This window comes from Ctenocephalides felis, unplaced genomic scaffold (genome assembly GCF_003426905.1).
Source record: "Ctenocephalides felis isolate EL2017-DRISC unplaced genomic scaffold, ASM342690v1 CF-g0.4_SCAFFOLD_00369, whole genome shotgun sequence".
Classification (NCBI taxonomy): domain Eukaryota; kingdom Metazoa; phylum Arthropoda; class Insecta; order Siphonaptera; family Pulicidae; genus Ctenocephalides; species Ctenocephalides felis.
In genome coordinates this window covers 20,813-42,718 of record NW_020536523.1, presented here as the reverse complement: position 1 = coordinate 42,718, position 21,906 = coordinate 20,813, and the positions used below count along the sequence as shown (strand labels likewise).

Sequence of the window (21,906 nt, the reverse complement as noted above, 5' to 3'; positions counted from 1 at the left end):
TCTGGGAAGGAAGATCCATGGTATGAGAGCATCACAAAAACAATAATTTTCTTCCCCTCCCTTGCTTATTATTTCCATCACCGTTTTATTACCGCTAATAATATATATATATATATATATATATATATATATATATATATATATATAATGAAGCAAAGCTTACTTATCACTTACTGCTTTTTAGAAATTGAACAACAAATTTAAAAGGGAACTGCAAATTAGCAATACTGAAATATCAGCATTACAAATGAATTGTAACAAATTAAAAAGTAAACTAGAAAGTGATAACAAGGAAAAAACAAAACTAAAGTAAGTATTGTGAAAGCTGTCCAATCTCATTCACAAAGTTTTTTGCTAACAGAGTTTGAATTGAATTGATTATAGCACTACAGATTATGATTTTATATATGTTCCAGATACTAGAGCAATATTTCAATTCTCATAAAACAAAACGAATAGCATGTTTTTGAATCATTACCAATAAAAATAAATATTCAGTTAATTAGATAGTTATTTTATAATTTTAATTTAGACGGGACTGTGATAAATTACGCATATCTTGTAATTCAATAGAGGAAAAGTCTAAAAAAGATTCCCAGCACATGAAAGCACAAATGGACATACTAAAACATAAATTCAGGGACAGTGCGGTAAGCTATCATGCTAATTAAGCATTTATTTTATGATCACAATTACATTACAAATATTTTTTGCAGGAATCTATGTATCAAGTGATAATCAAGTTATAAGAGAACTGAGAGAGAATGAAAAGAAGGTAATGAAGGAAAATAGTATTTTGGCCGAAAATAATGAACTATTAATGAATGAGATTTTAAGAATGAAGGAAGAGTTGATCTCTCTAAAGCAGGAGAATATTGACTTGAAATGTAAAGCTGGCACTTAGCTAAATTTAGTTAAAAATAATCAACTATTATTGAATAAGATTTTATATGTGAAGGAAAAGTTTATCTCGGTAAAGCAGAAGGATATTGACTTAACAAGTGTGATGAACATATTTATTATAAAGATATTTAGATAGTTCCTTTCATTAATAATTAAGTTACTGATGTGATTAAATATTTTAATTTGTACCATAAGGGTTTTGTGATTAATAATTAAACTTAAATTAAATTACAATTGTATTAATATATTTAAAGCAAAAATGAATATGCATGATTTTAAAAGGGAGAAACTAGATATAATAAAGTAAAATGAAATATGATTTTCAAAAAAAATTTAATATATTTGAGGATGTGAAATCTGTGGCTGAAAATGGTTTTCTGTGCAAATGTAACTGCAATAACTTGAATATTTAGTAATTGTTTTTATAACCAATTTGTGTACCTTTTTAAGTATACATATTAATAAACAATATGCGCAAACTTTAATGATTTTTTTTTGTATAATATGTGATCTACAATATATGTTATATTATTCATTTATGCCTATTTCAGGGGACCACATTACTCTCATATATTATCGAGCATATATTGATATTGTGAGTTAAAGTTCACCACATTAATGAAATTGACAGTGAATAATTTTTGCCAGTTGATGAGATTATTTCCCATTCCAGACAATTGAATAAAATTATCGTTTTGAAAAAAAACTAGTGGCGCATGGCATTGTGCCTTAAGGCAATTAGCTGAAACTTCCCTACCATAATTAAAAATTTGAGGAATAAAAATAATCAATAATTGTTTTGAATAATTTCAAATAGATTATTTATTATAAAGACATTTTGTAAGTAATCTTTTTTTTTAATTTCGGTATTTTTCAAATTTTTTGAAATTTAGATTTTATTTCCAGATTATGAAAAATTTCAAAAATGTTAGTTTTTTGAAAATTTTCAAAACTACGAAATTTTTTGTAAAACCATTTTTTGCACACCATCTACACAAGCAATAGGTTTTTTGAATTAATCTAATCGGATGATCCGTTCTTTCAAAAGCAGCATGAACATTTTTACACCCTTTGCGCTCCATATCTCCGGAAGGATAAGATGTACCTTTTGCAAAAATGCCTTGCGTACGAACCGAATGTTTTTTCAATGATACAAATCGGGTATTCCATACTATCGAAAATGTCGAGGATATTTGTTTGAACCATATAAATGAACTTCAAAATTAAAAATCTTGGTACGAAACCCAAAAAAATTTACTTTAATTTGTTTAATGAATATTTGTGACCACCAAATAGCATTTTTTTAACTTATTTTATTGAGAGTCCATAACCGCTAGACCGCCCTTCCCAAAAATTTAATCATCAGTTCATCTTGACAATACAAGTAAAATGTTTTTTGAATTATTAAAATCGGACGCTCCGTTATTTTAAAAGCGATCTCTATCCTCTTCTTTTATCTATTAAGCTAGTACCGTTTCTGCCACTTTTTGCCCCGTATCTTCGGAACGGCTAGACCTGCCTTCGCCAAAAACTAATCAGCAGGTCTCTTTATCAATACGAATGGAATGTTTTTTCAATTATTTAAATCGGTTGATCGGTCTTCCCAAAATCGTCGACGAAAATTTGTATCCGCACACACACACACACACATATCCAGATTTTTCATTCCTAGACAATATACTAATATGCTTAGATAAAAGAAGAGTAATATGCATAGATAAATAAGTATAAATGTTTGTATGTTTTATACTAATATGTTTATACTTGTTTATACTCTTCCTTTATCTATGTGTATAACCAAAATGTGTACTTATCTATGTGCATGTATTTGTGTATAACTATTTTAGTATGTCTGTTTGTCAACTGTCATCTGTCAGCCTGTCATTATGTCAGTGTTTTGTTTTGTCAGTCGAGGTTATGTAAAATCAAAATCTCTGGGCCGTGCAATATTTCTTTTTGTAGATCAGGTTCGTAAAACAAATTAATTAGAAAATGATTATATATAAAAAACATTGGACTCTAAAATTCAGAAGTATAATAAGTTTTATTCGATAATATTTTTACCACTAAAAGTTCTAATCGTAAATTGTTGTTCGAAAAAGAATATATATATATATATATATATATATATATATATATATATATATACGATTTCGAAAAATATATTGCACTACATATCATTCTCTTTAAAGATTTTTAGATGTTCAATAAAGTTATCTGAGAGACATTATTTTATGAGTTCTTTTATTAAATGAAAGACCAACATTTTTGTTACTTATATTATTCTATTTTAGTTGAAAACTAATTTTTTGAAGTATTAGCAATGTCCATGATAGCTGCGAGAAATTGTAGAACAAGCATATTTTTTCAAAATGTCCCCATTGTTTTTCGAATGTTATGTGCAACAAAGACACCAGAATTTGAATCATTGGAAGTAGATGACTCTAAAATGCCTCCAATCCCTCAGTATAATATTAAAAGGGATGAATCTTTGAACCAGAAAAAGGCCAGGCTTTTATATCAATCACGCAAACGTGGAATGTTAGAAAACTGCTTATTGCTAAGCACATTTGCAGCTAAATATTTGAATGGCATGACAATAGAAGAAACAGAAGAGTATGATAAGCTCATAAATTTACCACTAAATGATTGGGATATTTATTATTGGGCGACTGGACACAAGCCTGTACCAAATGAGTTTGATAATAACATTATGAAATTGCTAAAAGAACATGTTAGCAACAAAGATAAAGAACAACGATTTCGACAACCTGATTTACATGAACATTAATTTTGTTATATTTATTTTAATATAAGTTAGAAATGAATGACATATAATAGATATTGTGTTTGATATTTTAAATTATATAGTTCTTTATTGTTTATGTTCATCTCGAGCATATTAATGTTGAATATTTTTTAATTAAATATTGAATATAGTAAATTATTACACATTGATAAATAAGCTTTTTAATCAGTATTACTATACTGCCCAAATTTAAATTAAAAAAAAAATATAGCATTGAATAGAAACTACAGCTCTGTTTTAAAATCAGTGGGAGCACATGCTTCGTAATATATATATATATATATATATATATATATATACAGTAGAGCCTCGATTATCCGGACTAATTGTTGTCGATGGGCATCCGGATAATCGAAAATCCGGATAATCCAAATTATGAAGCATAATGTTTTGTTTATCAAAAATAACAAATGCATACCTAGATATCAATAAAAATCGATGTTTATTAGAAAATTAACACTTACATATTTACTTAGATTACATTATACATATTATATTAAGAGTTTATTTTTCGGTCTCTTCACCATTTTCCGATTTTCACTACCCTCTTTACAATCTAACTTGCAAGTGTACAACAAAATTGAATCGGCATTCTTTTTAATATCGCTTATAGTGGATGTATCTATATCTACACCATACCTATAAGCTAACTTACGGCCGGTTTCGCCTTTTTCAATGATTCTATAACATTTATTTTATCTTTAAGGGATAACACCACCCTTTAAAAATGTATGTATGCACGTTAAAACAGAGAATGTATTAATGTATATATGCACATCAGAATATGCAAGTTCCGACGCGATTATGTCCGGATAATCGCGAATCCGTATAACCGAGGTCCGGATAATCGAGGTTCTACTGTATATATATATGATGTGTATATATATATATATATATATATATATATATTCGAATATTTGTTTCTTTAGAACATAAACCCTGTTACCATGTTAATTCTAATTAAAAACAAAATAAATTTTTAACATTTAATCACAAGAAACCGCCCGGCCGATCTTTACCAAAAACTAATCAGCATGATCGATGCAATTATGTGCTTAGTTGAATATTTGGTTGTACACTTTCGTATTAGAGGAACTCTATAACACACACTTGTCACTCATATGTAACTTATTACTTAAAGTATTATAAAAGTTCATAAAAAAGATAAATGTTTTAAAAAATGTAAGATTATTTATACATAATTATCGATATCGGATTTTAATCCAAATTTTATAGTTAAGAAAATATATAAATATTTTTGTTCCAAAGCTATAAAAGTCTTTAAAGATTTTTAAGTTAGTTTCTCATGTTATCCCAGAACAACAACATGAATTAAAGATCTAAGATCTCCTATATAGTAAATTGACATTATAAAAAAACATAAAAAACTTTAAACAACTATATTTTTTTTGAAAAACTATTTACGGCAAAGCAAAAATACGTCAGATCTCCAACCAACATCACCAAATGGTACTTTTGACAATTTATAATAAATATTCACTTACAAGACACACTTGTAAGCTCTATGAAATTTAATCAATTCAACGATTCGATATTGGTGTAAACTACAAAAAGCGTTGTTATGCCCAAATTCATATAGATGAAATACAAAAATTATTGCTTTAGAAAAAAAAATGAAGATAATCTATAAATAAAGACGCGTGAGGTCTCGGGGTAGCAAAAATCGAAACAATTCTTAAGTTAAGCATCAGTCTCGTTTGAAATAAAAACGTAAGATTAACGGATCACTTTCGTGGACATAATTTTTAGCACTTTTCTGTTAATTCTTGGCCGATCGTTCTCGAAAATCTAATCAACGCAAGTCGTCATAGAGTTTCATGAAATGGCTTTTAAATTTTTGAAATCGGCCCAGCCATTTTTGAAAAAAGTCGGCTCACATCACACACTTATACTTTTTTCAAATTTCCAAATTCGACCCAGAATGACTAGAAACGTCGAGAAAATTGTGGAAAATATTTTCTAACAAAACATTGCACATTTATTATATAAGGTAACAATAGTACATTACTTTGTAACTCCTGATATACATTGCGCGTATATTACACTTACTTTGTTAACATTTGTTATGTAACATTGTAACTATCGATATATATTGCGCGTATATTACACTTAGATAACATTTGTTATATAACTTTCTAACTCAAAGTTACATTGCGCTTATGTAAATTTTAGTTAACATTTGTTATATAACTTTGTAACTCACAAGTTTCATTACGGCAACATGTATTGTTTACTGGGTAGTTTCGATCCAACATGATTGAAAAACATGACTGAAAATAGTAAAATTTAAACAAATCGACAAACTCTGAGAAACATTTGTTTTTATTATAAAAATAAATAAGTAATTATCGCATATCAAAAACCTACGAGAGATTGAAGCATGCTTAATAAATTTCAATTAGTTCCACAACAAATAATGGTGGTAGGTCCAAATTTTATCATTTGTTACTATTAGCATTTTATGATTTATGTTGAAGTATGCATTATTTTAGTATTATTATGTTCAATTTGTGGCAATTTTCTAGTTTGAATATTAATAATTTATGTGTAGGATGACATTGGTGGGCACGTGCATACTAAGTTTTTGTCTCCATAGATATCATCTATCCTGGCAACAGTTGGCCAAATTTTAGTTTCCGGATTAACAAACGGCTGTAAATAATAAATATATTACTTTCATATCAAATATATGCGCATACACATATCACACACACACACACACACACACACACACATATATATATATATATATATATATATATATAAATTATCCAATCATAAAAATAATTTTAAAGAAAATTTATAGTTAAATTATTAGTTTAAAATTAACAAACCGCTGGAAAAGCTGCCATTTCTCTTGAATATTTTCTTGTCCAATTTTCCATTGTAACCTGTCGTTGTGTGTGTGGAGATAATTTTAATGGGTTGTTTTGTCTATCTAATTTTCCTTCCTCAATTAATGCTATTTCTTTACGAATTAATATGAGTGCTTCGCAAAATCTATCGAGTTCTTCCTTGTCTTCCGACTCTGTGGGTTCAACCATCAAAGTTCCGGTCACAGGGAAAGACATGGTAGGTGCGTGAAATCCTATTCAACGTTTGAATTTATTAATTAATTTTGTTATCAATATCTAATGTTATAATTCATATAAAATAAAAACGATATCTTATTAGATTTAAGTGCTTAGGTTAAAAATACATTTTTCTGAAGCATATTATTACAATAAATATCTAAATGTTCGAAATGTTGTCGAATTTAATATTTATTATCTACTAATAATATATGATAGATGTTATGCTCTTGATCAAATCTTAATTATTAATTGAGCACATTATCACTGTAAATGTTTGGAACAAACGATTTTTTAGTCTAAAAAAGTTGAAACTCTTAGAATATATGAAAAAATATCTCATACCTCAAAGTATTATTTTTTCGTAATTTTGAACTCACCCAAGTTTTTCTCAAAACTCGATTTTTCATACCGAACGCTGATGAATCTCTAACAATTTTCATTCAAATTTGTTTGTTCTAATTTTTTAAAATAAGGTTTTGAAGAAAAGTGTGTAGGAAATTTTTGATATGTTAATTTAATCATTAAAAATTAAGGTTAGTTTATAAGCATTATTTTTTTTATAAGTCCTTTTTCGTAAAAATCAAAATTTTATGCAAATCTAAATTCTACGTGCAAATCCAAATTTTACGTGTCTCGCAGAAGTGGCAGTGGTGCCTTCATTTTTGAATATCTTGTTATAATAATTTTTTATTCCTATTTAAATATACACCAAATGAACTTGCTCTACTATCAGAATTTTATTACTTTTTCTTTCACCAAAAATGCCCAAAACACGTTTTTTGGGCTATTTCAGTGGTGTTACTCCTTAAGGTGCTACTAGTGTAGAAATGTGCAATCACAAGTATTAACAAAAACCCGCTATAAAAGTATCTAGAATATTTTATATATTCTTTGCCATGTCAATTTGATCGAATCGCAATTTGTGCGATTATTGTACATACCGTAGTCCATCAGACGTTTTGCAATATCGACTGCTTCAACATTCGCAGTTTTCTTAATATCCCTCACATCTAATATGAATTCATGTGCGCAAAGGTTGCTTTTATCACCTTTAAATAAAGTTTTATAATATGGTTCGAGCTTTTTGCTCATATAATTTGCGTTAAGTATTGCAACTTGCGTCGCCTTACGAAGTCCATCTGCTCCCATCATCTGAACAATTAATTAAAATATTAATTATTATTTTTTATATTATTTTAACAATAATTTTAATGACTTGAGATTTACCAAAAACTATTTATGAAATTTATTATTTACGAGAAAAAGAAAAAAATATGTAATTAAATTTTAAGTTAGACCATAATATGACATTTTTAGTCCATTAAGAAAAAACGCGGATCAACGGTAAAATAAACAATAGCTGCAGCTCAAAAAATAACAAATCATTAAAGTAAAAATGTCACGGTCTACAACCAAATAACAGTAAAGAAATACATGCATATAATATGCAATAAATAAGTATTAAAATAAAAATGCTTAATTCTGGTAAACATTTGTAAAATGTACCTTTATATAAGCCCAACTGATCGGAAGTATGGAAGAAGATCCATATGGAGCAGCACTTACAACACCAAATGAACTAGCTTTGTTTCCCAAATCTGCCAATGGGTCTATTACAGGATGACTAGGTAAAAATGGTTCTAAATGCTTTTTGCTGTAATAACAAAACGTAATTCATAATATGTTCATAATAATGCATAATAAACATAATAATGTCGCGGAGGAAGTGAGATTTTATTAGATATATATTTTTGCATTTATATATCTATTGCTCTAGATTTATGATAGATAAGATAGATATTTTTATCACGTTTTAGATTTCTGAGACCTTCATGCATCCAATTGAATTTGCAGTTTAAAATCGTATATATACAAATATATTTTACAGTAACAATTATCTTTTTAACTTTTTGGTGTTTCTTTATGTTTTCTCGACTTTTCAAGTTATCTGACCCGTTTGACAGCAAAATATACAATTAGCGGAAAATTGCAAAACATTTCGTTAACGTTTTCATCAAAAATCTTGAACCAATTTTCAAAATTCAATCATATTAAATTAATCATATCAAATATTTTACGATTTTAATAATGAGATTAGTGAAGCCCATGATTAGTTTCATGGTCTTAACAAAAATCTAAAATATAATAGGCCTTAGGAAATTTGTTTATATAATAAAATTGATCAAAATTCTGAATGATGAGAATAATTTTCGATATATATATATATATATATATATATATATATATATGTGTGTGTGTGTACAATTATTAATATAAAATACTCACACGCCAATGGGTCCCATACCCGGGCCGCCTCCTCCATGGGGAATACAAAACGTTTTATGTAAATTCAAATGAGAAACATCTGAGCCATAATCTCCGGGCCTGCATAATCCAACTTGTGCATTCATATTCGCGCCATCCAGGTAAACCTTCAACAAAATTGGACACAAAATTAATTATATTTCATAACTATTAAAAATCGATGTTTCTCACTGTCTATTTAAATTTTATACCTGTCCACCGTGCAAGTGCACCAAACGGCAAACTTCGCCAATTGTCTCCTCAAAAACTCCATATGTTGATGGATATGTAATCATAAGGCAAGATATATTCTTGCTGTGTTTTTCTAGCTGTTGCTTCAAATAATCTAAGTCGACTAGCCCATCCGACGTGACTTTAATAGGTTCCACCTAAAACACTCACACGTGACTTCAAAATACAAGTAATCACATAGTTTCTCTGACCATCAGAACAAAGCAAGAAAAGCAACTAAAGATTAGTATAAAAGAAAAATGCACAAATTAACAAAAAATAATTGGATCTTCAACATTTTTGAAACCTTCCGAAAAAAACTTAACATTTATTAGACATCAAAACTAAATTGATTGCTAAATAAAATCATCAGTCATCTTCATAGATTTATTGAATTTCACATTGATAGAAATTTCATATCACAATAGAAATTATATTATTGGTGTCTAATATGATTTTTTTTATTAAATAACGCTTTAGATTGGTATTTTTGTCTGATGAAATATAATTAACTTCCCGTAGAGCAAGTTATAGCAATCGCAAAAAAATCAAAAATGAAATTTTTTATATATCTTTACGTTTCAAAGGTTTCTGAGTATTTTGGCATACCTTAAAAAATGGATGTGTGTGTGTGTGTGTATGTGTGTATGTGTGTGTGTGTGCGTGTGTGTGTGCGGATACAAATTTTCGTCGACGATTTCAGGAACACCGATCAACCAATTTGAATAATTCAAAAAACATTCGATTCGTATTGATAAGGAGACGTGCTGATTAGTTTTTGGCAAAAGTAGGCTTAGCCGTTCCGAAGATACGGGACAAAAAGTGCCAAAAATGGTAACTCAGTTTTTAAGAGAACGGAGCGTCCGATTTTAATAATTCAAAAAACATTTTACTTGTATTGACAAGATGAAAAATTGATTAATTTTCACGAAGGCAGGTCTAGCGGTTTCAGAGATCTAATGAAAAAAGTAAAAAAAATGTTAGTTAAAAATGTTGTTCACATCAAATTATCAGATATTTTATAGAGATTTTAACAATAAGTATAAATTTTGTTTACATTCCTATGGGTACCGTACCAATGTTAATCCGTTAGACGGCAACGCGGCGCTTACGCGCTTTGACATTTCGTCTCTATGCAGTTAAAGCAATAAGATTGCTTTGAAAAAAAGTTCAGAATTTCCAAAATATGTCAAAAAAGAAAACATTTTTTTTAATAATTTTTTTTTTCAAAAAAAGTAATTTTTTGTCAAATTTATAGTTTCTCAAAAATCTAATTTTTTCAAAGTAAAATTTTTTCAAAAATGTTAATAGTTTTTAAAAAAATAATAATTTTTGATACGGGAAGTTCCAGCAATTTTCCTTAAGGCACGATGCCATGCGCCCCACTAGTTTATATTTTTCTTCTGAATTAGCTAAATATTATTAATATTATTGTTGAAGTACCTTCATGCCAGCCATTTGAGCCGAGGCGGGGTTAGTACCGTGGGCGGAAACGGGTATCAAACATATGTGTCTGTGCCCCTCACCTAAGGATTCATGATAACCTTTGATTGCTCTTAAGCCAGCATATTCACCTTGGGCACCGCTGAAAGTATAGAAAATTCAAATAAAAAATGGAAAATAATGCAATATTCGAGATGATTTATGGGACTGATTGTATTTCACCTATTTGGCTGAAAAGAAACTCTATCGTATCCCGTGATGGCGCACAAGTCTTTCTCAAGCTCTTTGAACATGAAGTGGTATCCTGCAGCCTGCTCGCGTGGTGCGAATGGATGCACTTCTGTGAAATGTTGAAACGAGCATGGCATCATTTCAGTAGTAGAATTCAATTTCATTGTACAGGAACCCTATAAGATTAACATTTATCTGTAAGTACAAACATTATGTACTATATGCATTCATAGCTTTAAGTCATTAATGGACTAGTAGAATATAGATAAATAGGGGTTACATAGATCTATATATTGAATGGTTCTGCAAGAAAATTAAGGTTTCTTAAACCAACGGTTCAAGTGGTTATAAATGTTGAGTTCGATAAAATAAACCTCTTACTAATCTTACATGTTTTTCGCAGATTTGCATCATCTCAACCATATAAATTGGTTTCTCAAAGAAATTTTGAAAAATATTTTTGACTTTTACACATGGCGTATATACCTTTCAGGATATCTTAAGATAACCGTATATACAGAATTCTGGGTACACATAATTCCTACTCATGGTGAGTTATTGAAATCGCAAAAAAAATTGTTTTTTCACGTTTCCAAATTTTTTGTTCATTTTTGCATATCTCAAAAAAAATGTATGTATATGTTTTTTATGTGTAGTATATATTTGTTGCTATTAGTGGATCTTCCAGGTTTTGGGAACAACGACTGAACATTCAATTGAATTTCTACTAGTGTAACAATTTACAATAGGAATCAAAAGGTAAAAAATGGTTTTTCAAAAAATCTGCGAATTAAATTATATTATGTTATGAAATGAAAAGCATAATGCCATAAAGTATTGATTTCCTTATATGTTTATTATTATATTCAATATTGCCGAAATGTTGCTCATTGCTCTATATATTAAAGTGATATTAAAAACGGCATTCAAAACACATAATTTTAAATATAAAGTTGGTTATAAAATGATAAAATTAAATGTTTTTAAATTAAATATATTAGATACTGCACTGATTGCAATTAAATTACTTAGCACTATATTATTTTTATTAGGTACGCACACGATATATATTTTTTTGAATGCCTTACAACCTATATACAAATAAGTGAAAAAGCAGACAAGGGTATCTTATTTATCTCAAAATCCTTTTATAAGGAAAAGGTGTAACATAACTTTTAGTGTTTTACATCGAATTTGTCAACAAGATGGTTACATTATTGGATGTAATTATATAACTGGTGTAATATTGAAAGATCTAAGGAAGAAATAAATAATAATAAATAAATGAATAAAAAAATACACTATTGCATTTATGTGATATATAAAAATGACAAGTTTAGATGTTTATGTAATGTATAACAGTTACAAGTTTAGATAAACAAAAATTAACGAAGTAGAAAAATTTTATTAGAACTTTTAAATAAATAGCAAAATAAATATATTTAAAAATAAAATATTAAGAAATATTTTCGAAACTAATATGAAACAGTGAAAACGACAAGCACGCACGATTTTACTTACCAATGGAATCATTGAGTGCACAAGAGATAAATCCTTATTTTCTAACCTCTTCATATAACGTACAATTTTGGTTTCTGAGTGATACATGTTAAAAATTTGGTGAGTCAAATAATTTGAAGTTCTTTTAAATTCACTATTTTCTATATCATAAGTTTTCATATGATCAGATTGACATATCTGTAAAAGATAATAAATGTAATGAAAACAAGAACGATGGAATTTACATAAATTTAAATTCGCATTCGTTTTTATGATATCAAGATGTTCGGCTTTTCGTTTATGATGTTCGAATATGTTAAAATTCCTTTTATTCACCTCATCCATCTTTTTTTCGCATCCGAATATGCTTAGTAAGTCACTTAAATCGCTCTCGCTAACTGTTTCATCCAATGCTATTCCTACAGTTCCGTCTTCAAAGTACCGCAAATTAATGCGCTTCTCTTCGGCTTTCTTCCGAAGATCTTGAACGGTCATTGTATTCTTTAATTTAACTTGCAATGTATCAAAAAACGTAGAATTTTGCACTTCGTGACCTGCTAGTTTTAAACCTACAAAATTTATAAAAAAGTCAAAATTTTGTTGACATCATTTCATCAAAAATAAAATCTTTGCATTAACCAGTTTTGACTTGTTTTAACTTGGTCAATTGTTTTAATTTCGCTGAAGTTACAAAGCTTTTGCTTTAGTTTAAAGTTTGAACCAATTATGAGTTTTGAAACTTAAGTCATAATTTAAATCATTTGAACTTTAACGGTTTGAGATTTTCAAAACAATTGATATGAATTGACATCAAATGATTATTCTACAAAGAATAATATCTATGTTTTACCTGCATTTAAAGTAAGTGTAGACTTGTGGACTTTTTGTGCAATTTTTTTCAACCCTTCAGGTCCATGATATACTGCAAACATTGCAGACATATTGGCCAGTAGGGCTTGCGCTGTACAAATGTTACTTGTGGCTTTATCCCGCCGAATATGTTGTTCTCTAGTTTGCAACGCTAGTCTATATGCATGATTCCCATCAGCATCCCTAACAAGAAATTATTTATTAACACTAAAATGACTGAGCGAGTCAATTTGACTAATTTGTACTTTTAATGTGATATATACATAATATTTTTTTTTAATTTCCCGTAGGGTAAGTTATATTAATCGCAAAAAATCGAAAATGAAAATTTTTATATAACTTTACGTTTAAGAGGTTTCTGAATATTTTGGCATACTTCAGAAAAAATGGATGTATGTGTTGTGTGCGCGTGTGTATATGTGTGTGCGGATACAAATTTTCGTCGACGATTTCGGGAACACGAATGAAGCGATTTGAATAATTCAAAAAAAATTCGATTCGTATTGATAAGGAGACGTGCTGATTAGTTTTTGGCAAAGGCAGGTCTAGTCGTTCCGAAGATATGGGGCAAAAAAAGAAAAACGGTAACCCAGTTTTTAAAAGAACGGAGCGTCCGATTTGAATATTTCAAAAAAACATTTTACTTGTATTAACAAGATGAAGAACTGATCAAATTTTCGTGAAGGCAGGTCTACCGGTTTAGGAAATCTAGTAAAAAAAGTAAAAAAATGCCATCTGGCGGTCAAAAATGATCATTATACACATGCACATCAAATTATCTAATATTTTATAGAGATTTTAACAATAAGTATAATTTTTTTTTTACATTCCTATGAGTTCCGTACCAATGTTTATCCGCTAGACGGCGACGCGCACTTATGCGCTTCGATATTTCGTCTCTATGCAGTTAAAGCAGTACGATTGCTTTGAAAAAAAAGTTCATAATTTCCAAAATATTTCAAAATAAATTCTCCAAAAAGTCTTTTCAAAAAAAGTAAATTTTTGTCAAAAATTTATAGTTTCTCAAAAATCTAATTTTTCAGAGTATTTTTTTTTCAAAAATGTTAATCTTTAAAAAATAATTTTTAGTACGGGAAGTTCCAGCAATTTGTCTTAAGGCTAGATGCCATGCGTCCCACTAGTTAAGTCATTTTTTTAATATTTTTTTGGTTTTTCACGAAATAATAAACGGTATACAAAGAGTAATTTCTTTTCCTCCTTACTGCCTTACTTCCAATAATTTATATGTGCTATAACTATTTTGTCAGATACGAGTTAAATTGTCTTACTGTTTTAGACTCACGAAACTTACTTTCTTTTCATCAAAATTTGTCATAATCTATCTGGTGGGAAAGTTTTCATGTTATAATTTATTATTTCATTTAATGCTGCAAAATTATTTATTGCAAACTATTCTGTTGAAATTTGTGCCCATTTACTCAGTATATGTGAATCAAGAAAATTGGGAATAACATTTTGATTAGCTGCAGATGTTAGAAGCAAGTACTTTCTAAAATATTTTCCCTACTGGGGCAAGAATGAGACCAAAGCATCAAATATCCTCTTGAGCGACTTTGCTGCGTAAATCGAATGAGCCATATTTAGGTTGTGGACAGATAATTTTTTTAGAAGCCTATTATTTGCAAAAGTTATGCGACAACGAAACTTCTTAGATTGCGGTTGGAACAATACAATCAGATAGAAAAGAGTTGCCCCAATTTGCAGAGGCAAACAAAGGCAAAATGGTACGCTGCTCTACAAAACTTTATAAGTCAGAGGCCTGTGCACTGACCATGGTATGATCACGATACCAATATGTTTGAATAAAGAGTAATATGTTAGTATCTTTTTCCTAAATTTACTATATTTTTTGTATGAGCAATCGATCGTTACTAGAGGTTTCAACGTGGCGACATATAGTCACCATCCGGCCGTAAAGGGTTAATTAAAAATATTTATTTATATTTACACTAATGATGTGACAAACCACGACCCCGAAACGCTTGTGCCTGTAATAGTATGAAAGAAATTGTGCAGTATGTTCATTTTTCCATAGATAATATTATAAATATGAGAAGTCTGAATTTTTAAATAAGGCCACACTCCTTATTTAAGATTACCTCGTTACACCAATCATTCTGCCTGGCATTAGACGAACCAACGATTCTTTGCATGAGAAGAAACCAGCATGCGGTCCACCGTATCCCAATGGAACTCCGAAACGTTGGCTGGTACCGACGCATATATCTGCGCCCCATTCTCCAGGAGCACGCAACAAAACCAACGACAATAAGTCTGTTGCGCAAACAACCAATGTCTAGAAATAAATCACCAAGCCTTATATTTATCAGGTATTATCAATATAGTATATGGCAATAAAGAAGACAACGTATCGTATACAATTCAAAGTAACGAAATTAAAATTAAGGGGCACAACTAGTGTAACCGCCTAAAAAAAGGTAATTTTTGGGAATTTATATTAAAAAAATTACTTTATCAATCATTTCAAAATTTTAGATATATATTTATAAATGTTTTAAGAATACATAGTAAAATTTTTGAAGAAAAAAATTAAATAGTTTTTAAGTTATCGTTGATCTCCAACGGCGCGACAAAAAAAGGCCCTTAACTGCTGCAGTGATTTCGGCCTTCTACGTGGATGAAATAAAAAAAAATAATTCTCGTTAAACTAGATAATATTTTCTGTAAAATGAACTACGATAAAAGAAATAAATAAAAAATTGACAAAATGGCGGCGTTTTTAAAAAAAAGTCGAATTTTACCCAAAATTTTGGTCGTTTTTCGAATGTCAACTACATTTTAAATGGCTGTAACTCAAAAACTATTTGAGATATCAATTTGAAATTTTAATAATGATTAATAATGATAATCTACATGTAATCTACTGAAATATAAAAAAAAACAAAAATCGATTTTTTCAAAACTTCACACTAGTTGTGCCCCTTAAACTTGTGAATAAATGGGAGATAGAAAGTATAAATTAGTGCAAATTTTAATTATTTTTTTACTCTTTATTATTACTTACTTCTTATGATTATCTTAATATACAATTTTGTTGCGATAAGCGGATACATGTTAACACAAACAACAAGATTATTCTAATTGTGAAATAAAATTACTGACTTGTTTTACAACATTAGTTTTTACTCCCGTCGTAGGTAACATCGACTCAAATTATAATTTGGATGATCTGTGTATTATATTTAACTATAAATGTTGAGTTTATAATATTAATTAAAGGTTTAAAGTAGTAAATTTTTAACCCTTTGGCTACGAGCGCCGCCTACATGCAACCTGTGTGTACGAGCGTCGCCTATAGATGACATAAAGTGTGTCGAATTTTTGTTTCACTATCTATCACTCTCTGTGTTAAATTATTGAAATCTCAATTTGTCATTGTGATTTTGAGTTTTTAAAAGTGTAATTTAATTTTGACGTACATTTTTATTGATAATGATCATAAAATCTAAAACTATTTTACGTAACAAATACTTTGACAATCTGCTGGCTCTTAAAGCAGTGTCGCTCTTGTGGAAAACTTTTTTGTAGCCAAAGGTTTAATGAATATACATAATATATCCAGTTAATTTTTTGTCTTAAAAACTTTCCTTACGTTATTTTTCTTAGCTTCTTTCACAACCGATTCAAAGTTTTGGATGTCTCCTGTAGTATCGGGATATTGCAACAGTATTCCAGCGAAGTCCTTATTGGATAAATCTGCTTGATGAATGTCCCCTATAATATAAACGACAAGTTTAATAATAATCTTAACGAAAGAACAATAAATAATTTTTAAAACAATATCATGCAATTTAAATATAAATAAAATGCGGAAGCTATAATATAGCAAAAACATGGATAATTACATTTAATACGTAAATATATTTACTACCTAAATATATAAAATAGTTGAAAAGTTCTATATAATTTTTTTTTGTATCCTACATTAACAAAAGTATTAACCATGTAATAGTTAATAACCAAATTGATAATAATTTGATTACCTATGCAAATCCGCCAGTGCTAAAAAAAAATTACACAAGAAGGTATTAACCTTTTTTGCACATACGAGTACATGCGAATCTCTTGTGATATCATTTTAATACATATTTTTATAGACTACTAAAAAAATAGTAGTTTATATAAACAATTTTATTTTACCTACGACAGCTTCTAGACCAAGAGCATCCGTTCTTGTCACAACAACCGCAATAGTTTGTGGATGCAAATTTTTAGAAACAAATATCTTGGTTCTTTTATTTTGTCTGAAAATAATTGAAAATAGGCGTATGTAAACCAATATTATTCTTATTACTTTTAATATATTTCTTTGAATTAAAAATTAAAATTTATAAATGTAGAAGCTCCAAATTAATAAATATCTCTTGTTATTCACCTATGACATAATCCCATAGCTTCAGCTGCAGCGGTACCTTCATCTAAAAGAGAAGCATTTGCTATGTCTAAGCCGGTTAAATCGGATACCATAGTTTGATAATTAAGTAAGCTTTCTAATCTTCCTTGAGCTATCTCTGGTTGATAGGGAGTATATTGGGTCGTCCAGCCTGGATTCTCAAATATATTCCTTAGAATAGTATGCGGCACACAACAATTATAATAACCCATTCCAATATAGCTGCGCCAAATTTGATTTTGTTCAGAAATTTTACGAATTCTTTGGATTAATTCGTACTCGCCTAAATTTAAAATAATGTTTTAATTTAATTATAATGTATGTGAAAAGAATATTTTATGTTTGTTATAAAATTTTACATACTTAAAGGATCACTTATTTCCATACGCTTTTTTATTCGAATGTCTGAAGGAACTGCATTATTAGATAAATCATCTAACGACTGAAAATTTAATAAATTATCATAAGATAGGTATATAGTATTTGTTTCATCTTAGATCTTTAGTTTCATAAAATATAGAATTTTTTTGGAAAAAAGACTAAGAGGTAGAGAACACAATATTTCACATTTTTCTGGGAAATTAATCCTGCCATATATTTTATAATACATCACTACGAACAACATCATATATCAATTTCTTTGCCTAAAAATATAATTTATTGCATGCAGTGATATCTAATTCATAATTATCTACATCTTATTTAATTTAAGAACATTAGGTTTCAGTGATGATATGCCAGAGATTTGATTATGATTGCTAATTTTAATTTGAAATATCAAGTAATATGTGTGATCCCACTTATAACACTATATAGTAGTAGACAGACCTTAGAGTTTAAGAATGCCAGCATATCCTTGATATCATGTTCCCGAGGTCCGATATGTCTCGCTGGAAAATCTGCATTACTCGAAAAAGCTTGCGAGGGTGAAGAATATTTCAAAAATGAAGGGTTGCTGCAGATTATCTTTTGCCATTTTGAAGTATTATGCCACTTTACAATATTATAAAATCCACATGACTTTTGCATGCTATTTAAAGTTAATTTATGCATTTTTATTGTGTATTTGTCTGCCCTTGTTGAACCTAACAAGAATATAGTTTATGATAAAATCATGTTTTATAAGAGTTCAGAATTATTTATAAAAATCATACGCAATATAATACACTTGCATATATGATATAACTTAATTGTGAAACCTTTACGTAATCACTACCGTAAAGTGTATAAATAATTATATAACAAAACTTCAAATTTTTATTTTTATAATTACATTTCAATTACTTGTTATATTTTTATAACATTATTTTAACCAATTTTTATAAATACTAAATTTCCACTTCACTTCAAACTTATTTCTTTACTTATTAATTATTATTAATTTAGTTTTTTATTTGTTATGAATACTTACAATAAAATGATTTTATTACTGCTATTACTGATTTATTTTATTTTTTATTTAAAGTTCAATTAAATTATTATGCACATTTTCTTAGCACAAGGGCGATTAATATAATGTCTTCAAATTCTATCATATCCTTAACATTACAAATTTACAAATACAATCTTACATGCACACATACAAAATGAAATGTAAAACAAAGATAATATATATTTGAATACATACCCATAAATAAACACACACATTACCTACATAGCAATACGTACAAACATACACACACATTACATACATACATATATATATATATATATATATATATATATATATATATATATATATATATATATATATATGTGTGTGTGTGTGTGTGTATTTGTGTGTAATCATGTATGCATGTAAACATATTTGTTAAAATATTTTGCTAGTTTAGTCATCTGATAATGATTCTTATGTCGGTTAATAGGTCAAAGGTGACACTAAAATTGATAATCGGAGCAGAGATACAATAAAAACGCGCACAAATCAGAATTTTGAAAAATCCGAAGAATGATTATAGGCATTAAATTATATATATATATATATATATATATATATATATATATATATATATAGGGTGTCCCAGACCTTGACAAGCCGAAACGGGGTGATAGTATTGACCTTAACTGTCCTGAAAAAACTTAAAGAAAAAGTTATCTTAACATATGCTTGGAAATTATGTACTTTTAAATGAAACCTAGAGCTTTGGTGAAATTATGACCATTTTTCAGTTATTTTGATTAACTTTAATTTTGTTCATTTAAACTTTGGAACGATAACCGTGAATAACATTTCTCGGATCACAATAAAAAAAATCATAATCGCTTCGAGTTTTCAAGAAATCCTTTGCTGAACTATAAATTCAAAATCGATCGACTTTGAGAGGCTCTCCTTACAAAAATGTACTAAAGTGTGTTGGCAAGTTTCACCAAATGTTGGCACATTTAATAAGCACTGTAAAATGGTAAAATACTTAATGATTGTATTATTGAAAAATTCCGAGTAAAACCAGAAAAACTTTGCTAGTGCATTTTACTCACGATCAGTTCAAATATTTATAATACGCGGAAAGTCAATGTGCTTCAGACAAACATTTGAACTGAATGTGAGCGAAATGCGTTAGCCGTGTTATGTATAGGTTCTTATTTTTTCATTCGAAAATTTTCAATAATAAAATTATTAAGTAGTTTTGACGACTTTACAATTCTGATGACACTTCTGATAAAATTTGCCAACACAATTTAGTGCCAGTCCTAGAAATGTTCACGGTTACGGTTTCACCCCGTTCTCGCTTGACATCACAATCTGGGACACCGTATATATATATATATATATATATATATATATATATATATATAGTATGAAATCACCTAAACGGGCCAACAAAGTGCCTCCAAAATATTTGTCTTCTTTTCATACTTTTCAATGATGTTTAATGCTTCAAGCAAACGCTTTCGCGACTAAATTTAAATGCCAAGTGCAAAGCTGCTCCATTAGGACCAATTTGAAAGAGCGTTATTATCGCATTTTTTCACTGAAAAAGCACTCACATTAGTATTTTCTAAATATTTACAAGAATATCACTTCCCTTCTGGATAATATTGCTAATGTATATCATGTTCTTTACAAAACTGCTAAGCTTAACATATTAATATGTTGCTGATGGTTTTTTATTGAATAAGTGTATGGCATTATTTGCTGAAGGTTTGCTTGTCAAATTTTCATCAAATTGTATCTATGTTTTTATTTTTTACAACAAGTCAAACCTGTACGGGGAAGAAAGAAAACTTGTACGAGAGAAACAGAAGGCCGGTTTCAGTCTTATCCCTACTCGTCGCCGTTTATTAAAAAATTAAAATCAATTTAAAGAAACTGTGTCTTGATAATAAAAAGACCAATTTCAAATTTTAAAAACCAATAGATGAATCTCTACGAGGACTCGCGTTGATTAACTACCCGAAGGAGAAATTTAGTTTGTGGGCGTTTCAATTGAAAGTTCACTTAAGTGATTCTGAATCAAATGAGACCAAATTTGTAAAAATGATGTGTGTGTGCGTATGTGAGTCGATTTTTGGCCTTTATTCGACTTCGAATGTTCAGAAGCCATTTGGTATAACTTAATTAGGACTATCGTTTCCCAGTTTTTTTTGCGACGATAGGCCGTTTCGTTGTAATTAGCAGAAAAACGAAAAAAAATCGTCCACGTTTTAGCCCACAATCCGGAATCGATTTTAAAAAATCAAAAATCGTTTGAAAGATATTGGTTGGAAATCATACTGATTACATTTTGGCGAAGATTGGTTGGGCACTTTTCTTGTGATTAACAGTTAAAAAAAATATTTTTCAACAATTTTTATGAAACATTTTTTGACGATATATATATCATGGTCTTATAGAACATCCAGATATTACGGCCTTACAAGTTATTTAGTTTTTAAAAATTATTAAAGTTTGAAAAAAGTGACCAGTTTTTTGGCGTTTGTTAAAGTTAAACATTTTATCGACGTTTTCTTAAAATCGAATAAACAGATTTTAACAAAAATTTAAAATCATTCGAAGCATCTCGATAAGGACTCGCGTTGATTAGTTATCCACAATCATCGACCAACCCACTTTGTAATTATCAGAAAAATGAAAAATTTCTCGT

General features: G+C 28.8%; 2 protein-coding genes across 2 annotated transcripts; one reads left to right on the top strand and one right to left on the bottom strand.

Moving 5' to 3' along the window:
• The first annotated feature begins 2,741 nt into the window (after positions 1–2,741).
• Positions 2,742–3,694, top strand: LOC113364007 (succinate dehydrogenase assembly factor 2-B, mitochondrial-like). Its single transcript, XM_026606471.1, has 2 exons — positions 2,742–2,870; positions 3,198–3,694. Exon 2 carries the CDS (start codon positions 3,227–3,229, stop codon positions 3,692–3,694), a length of 468 nt encoding a protein of 155 aa, XP_026462256.1. The 5' UTR covers positions 2,742–2,870; positions 3,198–3,226.
• A 2,352-nt stretch (positions 3,695–6,046) lies between these two features.
• LOC113363997 (glycine dehydrogenase (decarboxylating), mitochondrial-like) lies at positions 6,047–19,323 on the bottom strand. Its single transcript, XM_026606464.1, has 18 exons — positions 19,233–19,323; positions 18,650–18,906; positions 18,185–18,263; positions 17,804–18,104; positions 17,569–17,672; positions 17,021–17,142; positions 15,507–15,703; positions 13,367–13,569; positions 12,853–13,085; positions 12,538–12,714; positions 11,008–11,192; positions 10,786–10,927; positions 9,324–9,500; positions 9,094–9,239; positions 8,314–8,461; positions 7,749–7,959; positions 6,568–6,821; positions 6,047–6,385 (listed from the first exon to the last, which is right to left on the bottom strand). The coding sequence occupies exons 2-18, from the start codon at positions 18,872–18,874 to the stop codon at positions 6,275–6,277; spliced, it is 3,015 nt and encodes a 1,004-aa protein (XP_026462249.1). The 5' UTR covers positions 18,875–18,906; positions 19,233–19,323; the 3' UTR covers positions 6,047–6,274.
• Positions 19,324–21,906: the final 2,583 nt, after the last annotated feature.

Bases quoted from the DNA above. Each gene is read 5' to 3' on its own strand.
- LOC113363997 (XM_026606464.1), bottom strand. From the start codon at position 18,874: ATGCATAAATTAACTTTAAATAGCATGCAAAAGTCATGTGGATTTTAT. The intron at 17,673-17,803 runs GTGAATAACAAG...AATTATTTTCAG, and splicing joins GCTATGGGATTATGTCATAG to ACAAAATAAAAGAACCAAGA. The intron at 15,704-17,020 runs GTAAGGAAAGTT...ATTTATTTCTAG, and splicing joins AAGAAGCTAAGAAAAATAAC to ACATTGGTTGTTTGCGCAAC.
- LOC113364007 (XM_026606471.1), top strand. From the start codon at position 3,227: ATGTCCATGATAGCTGCGAGAAATTGTAGAACAAGCATATTTTTTCAA.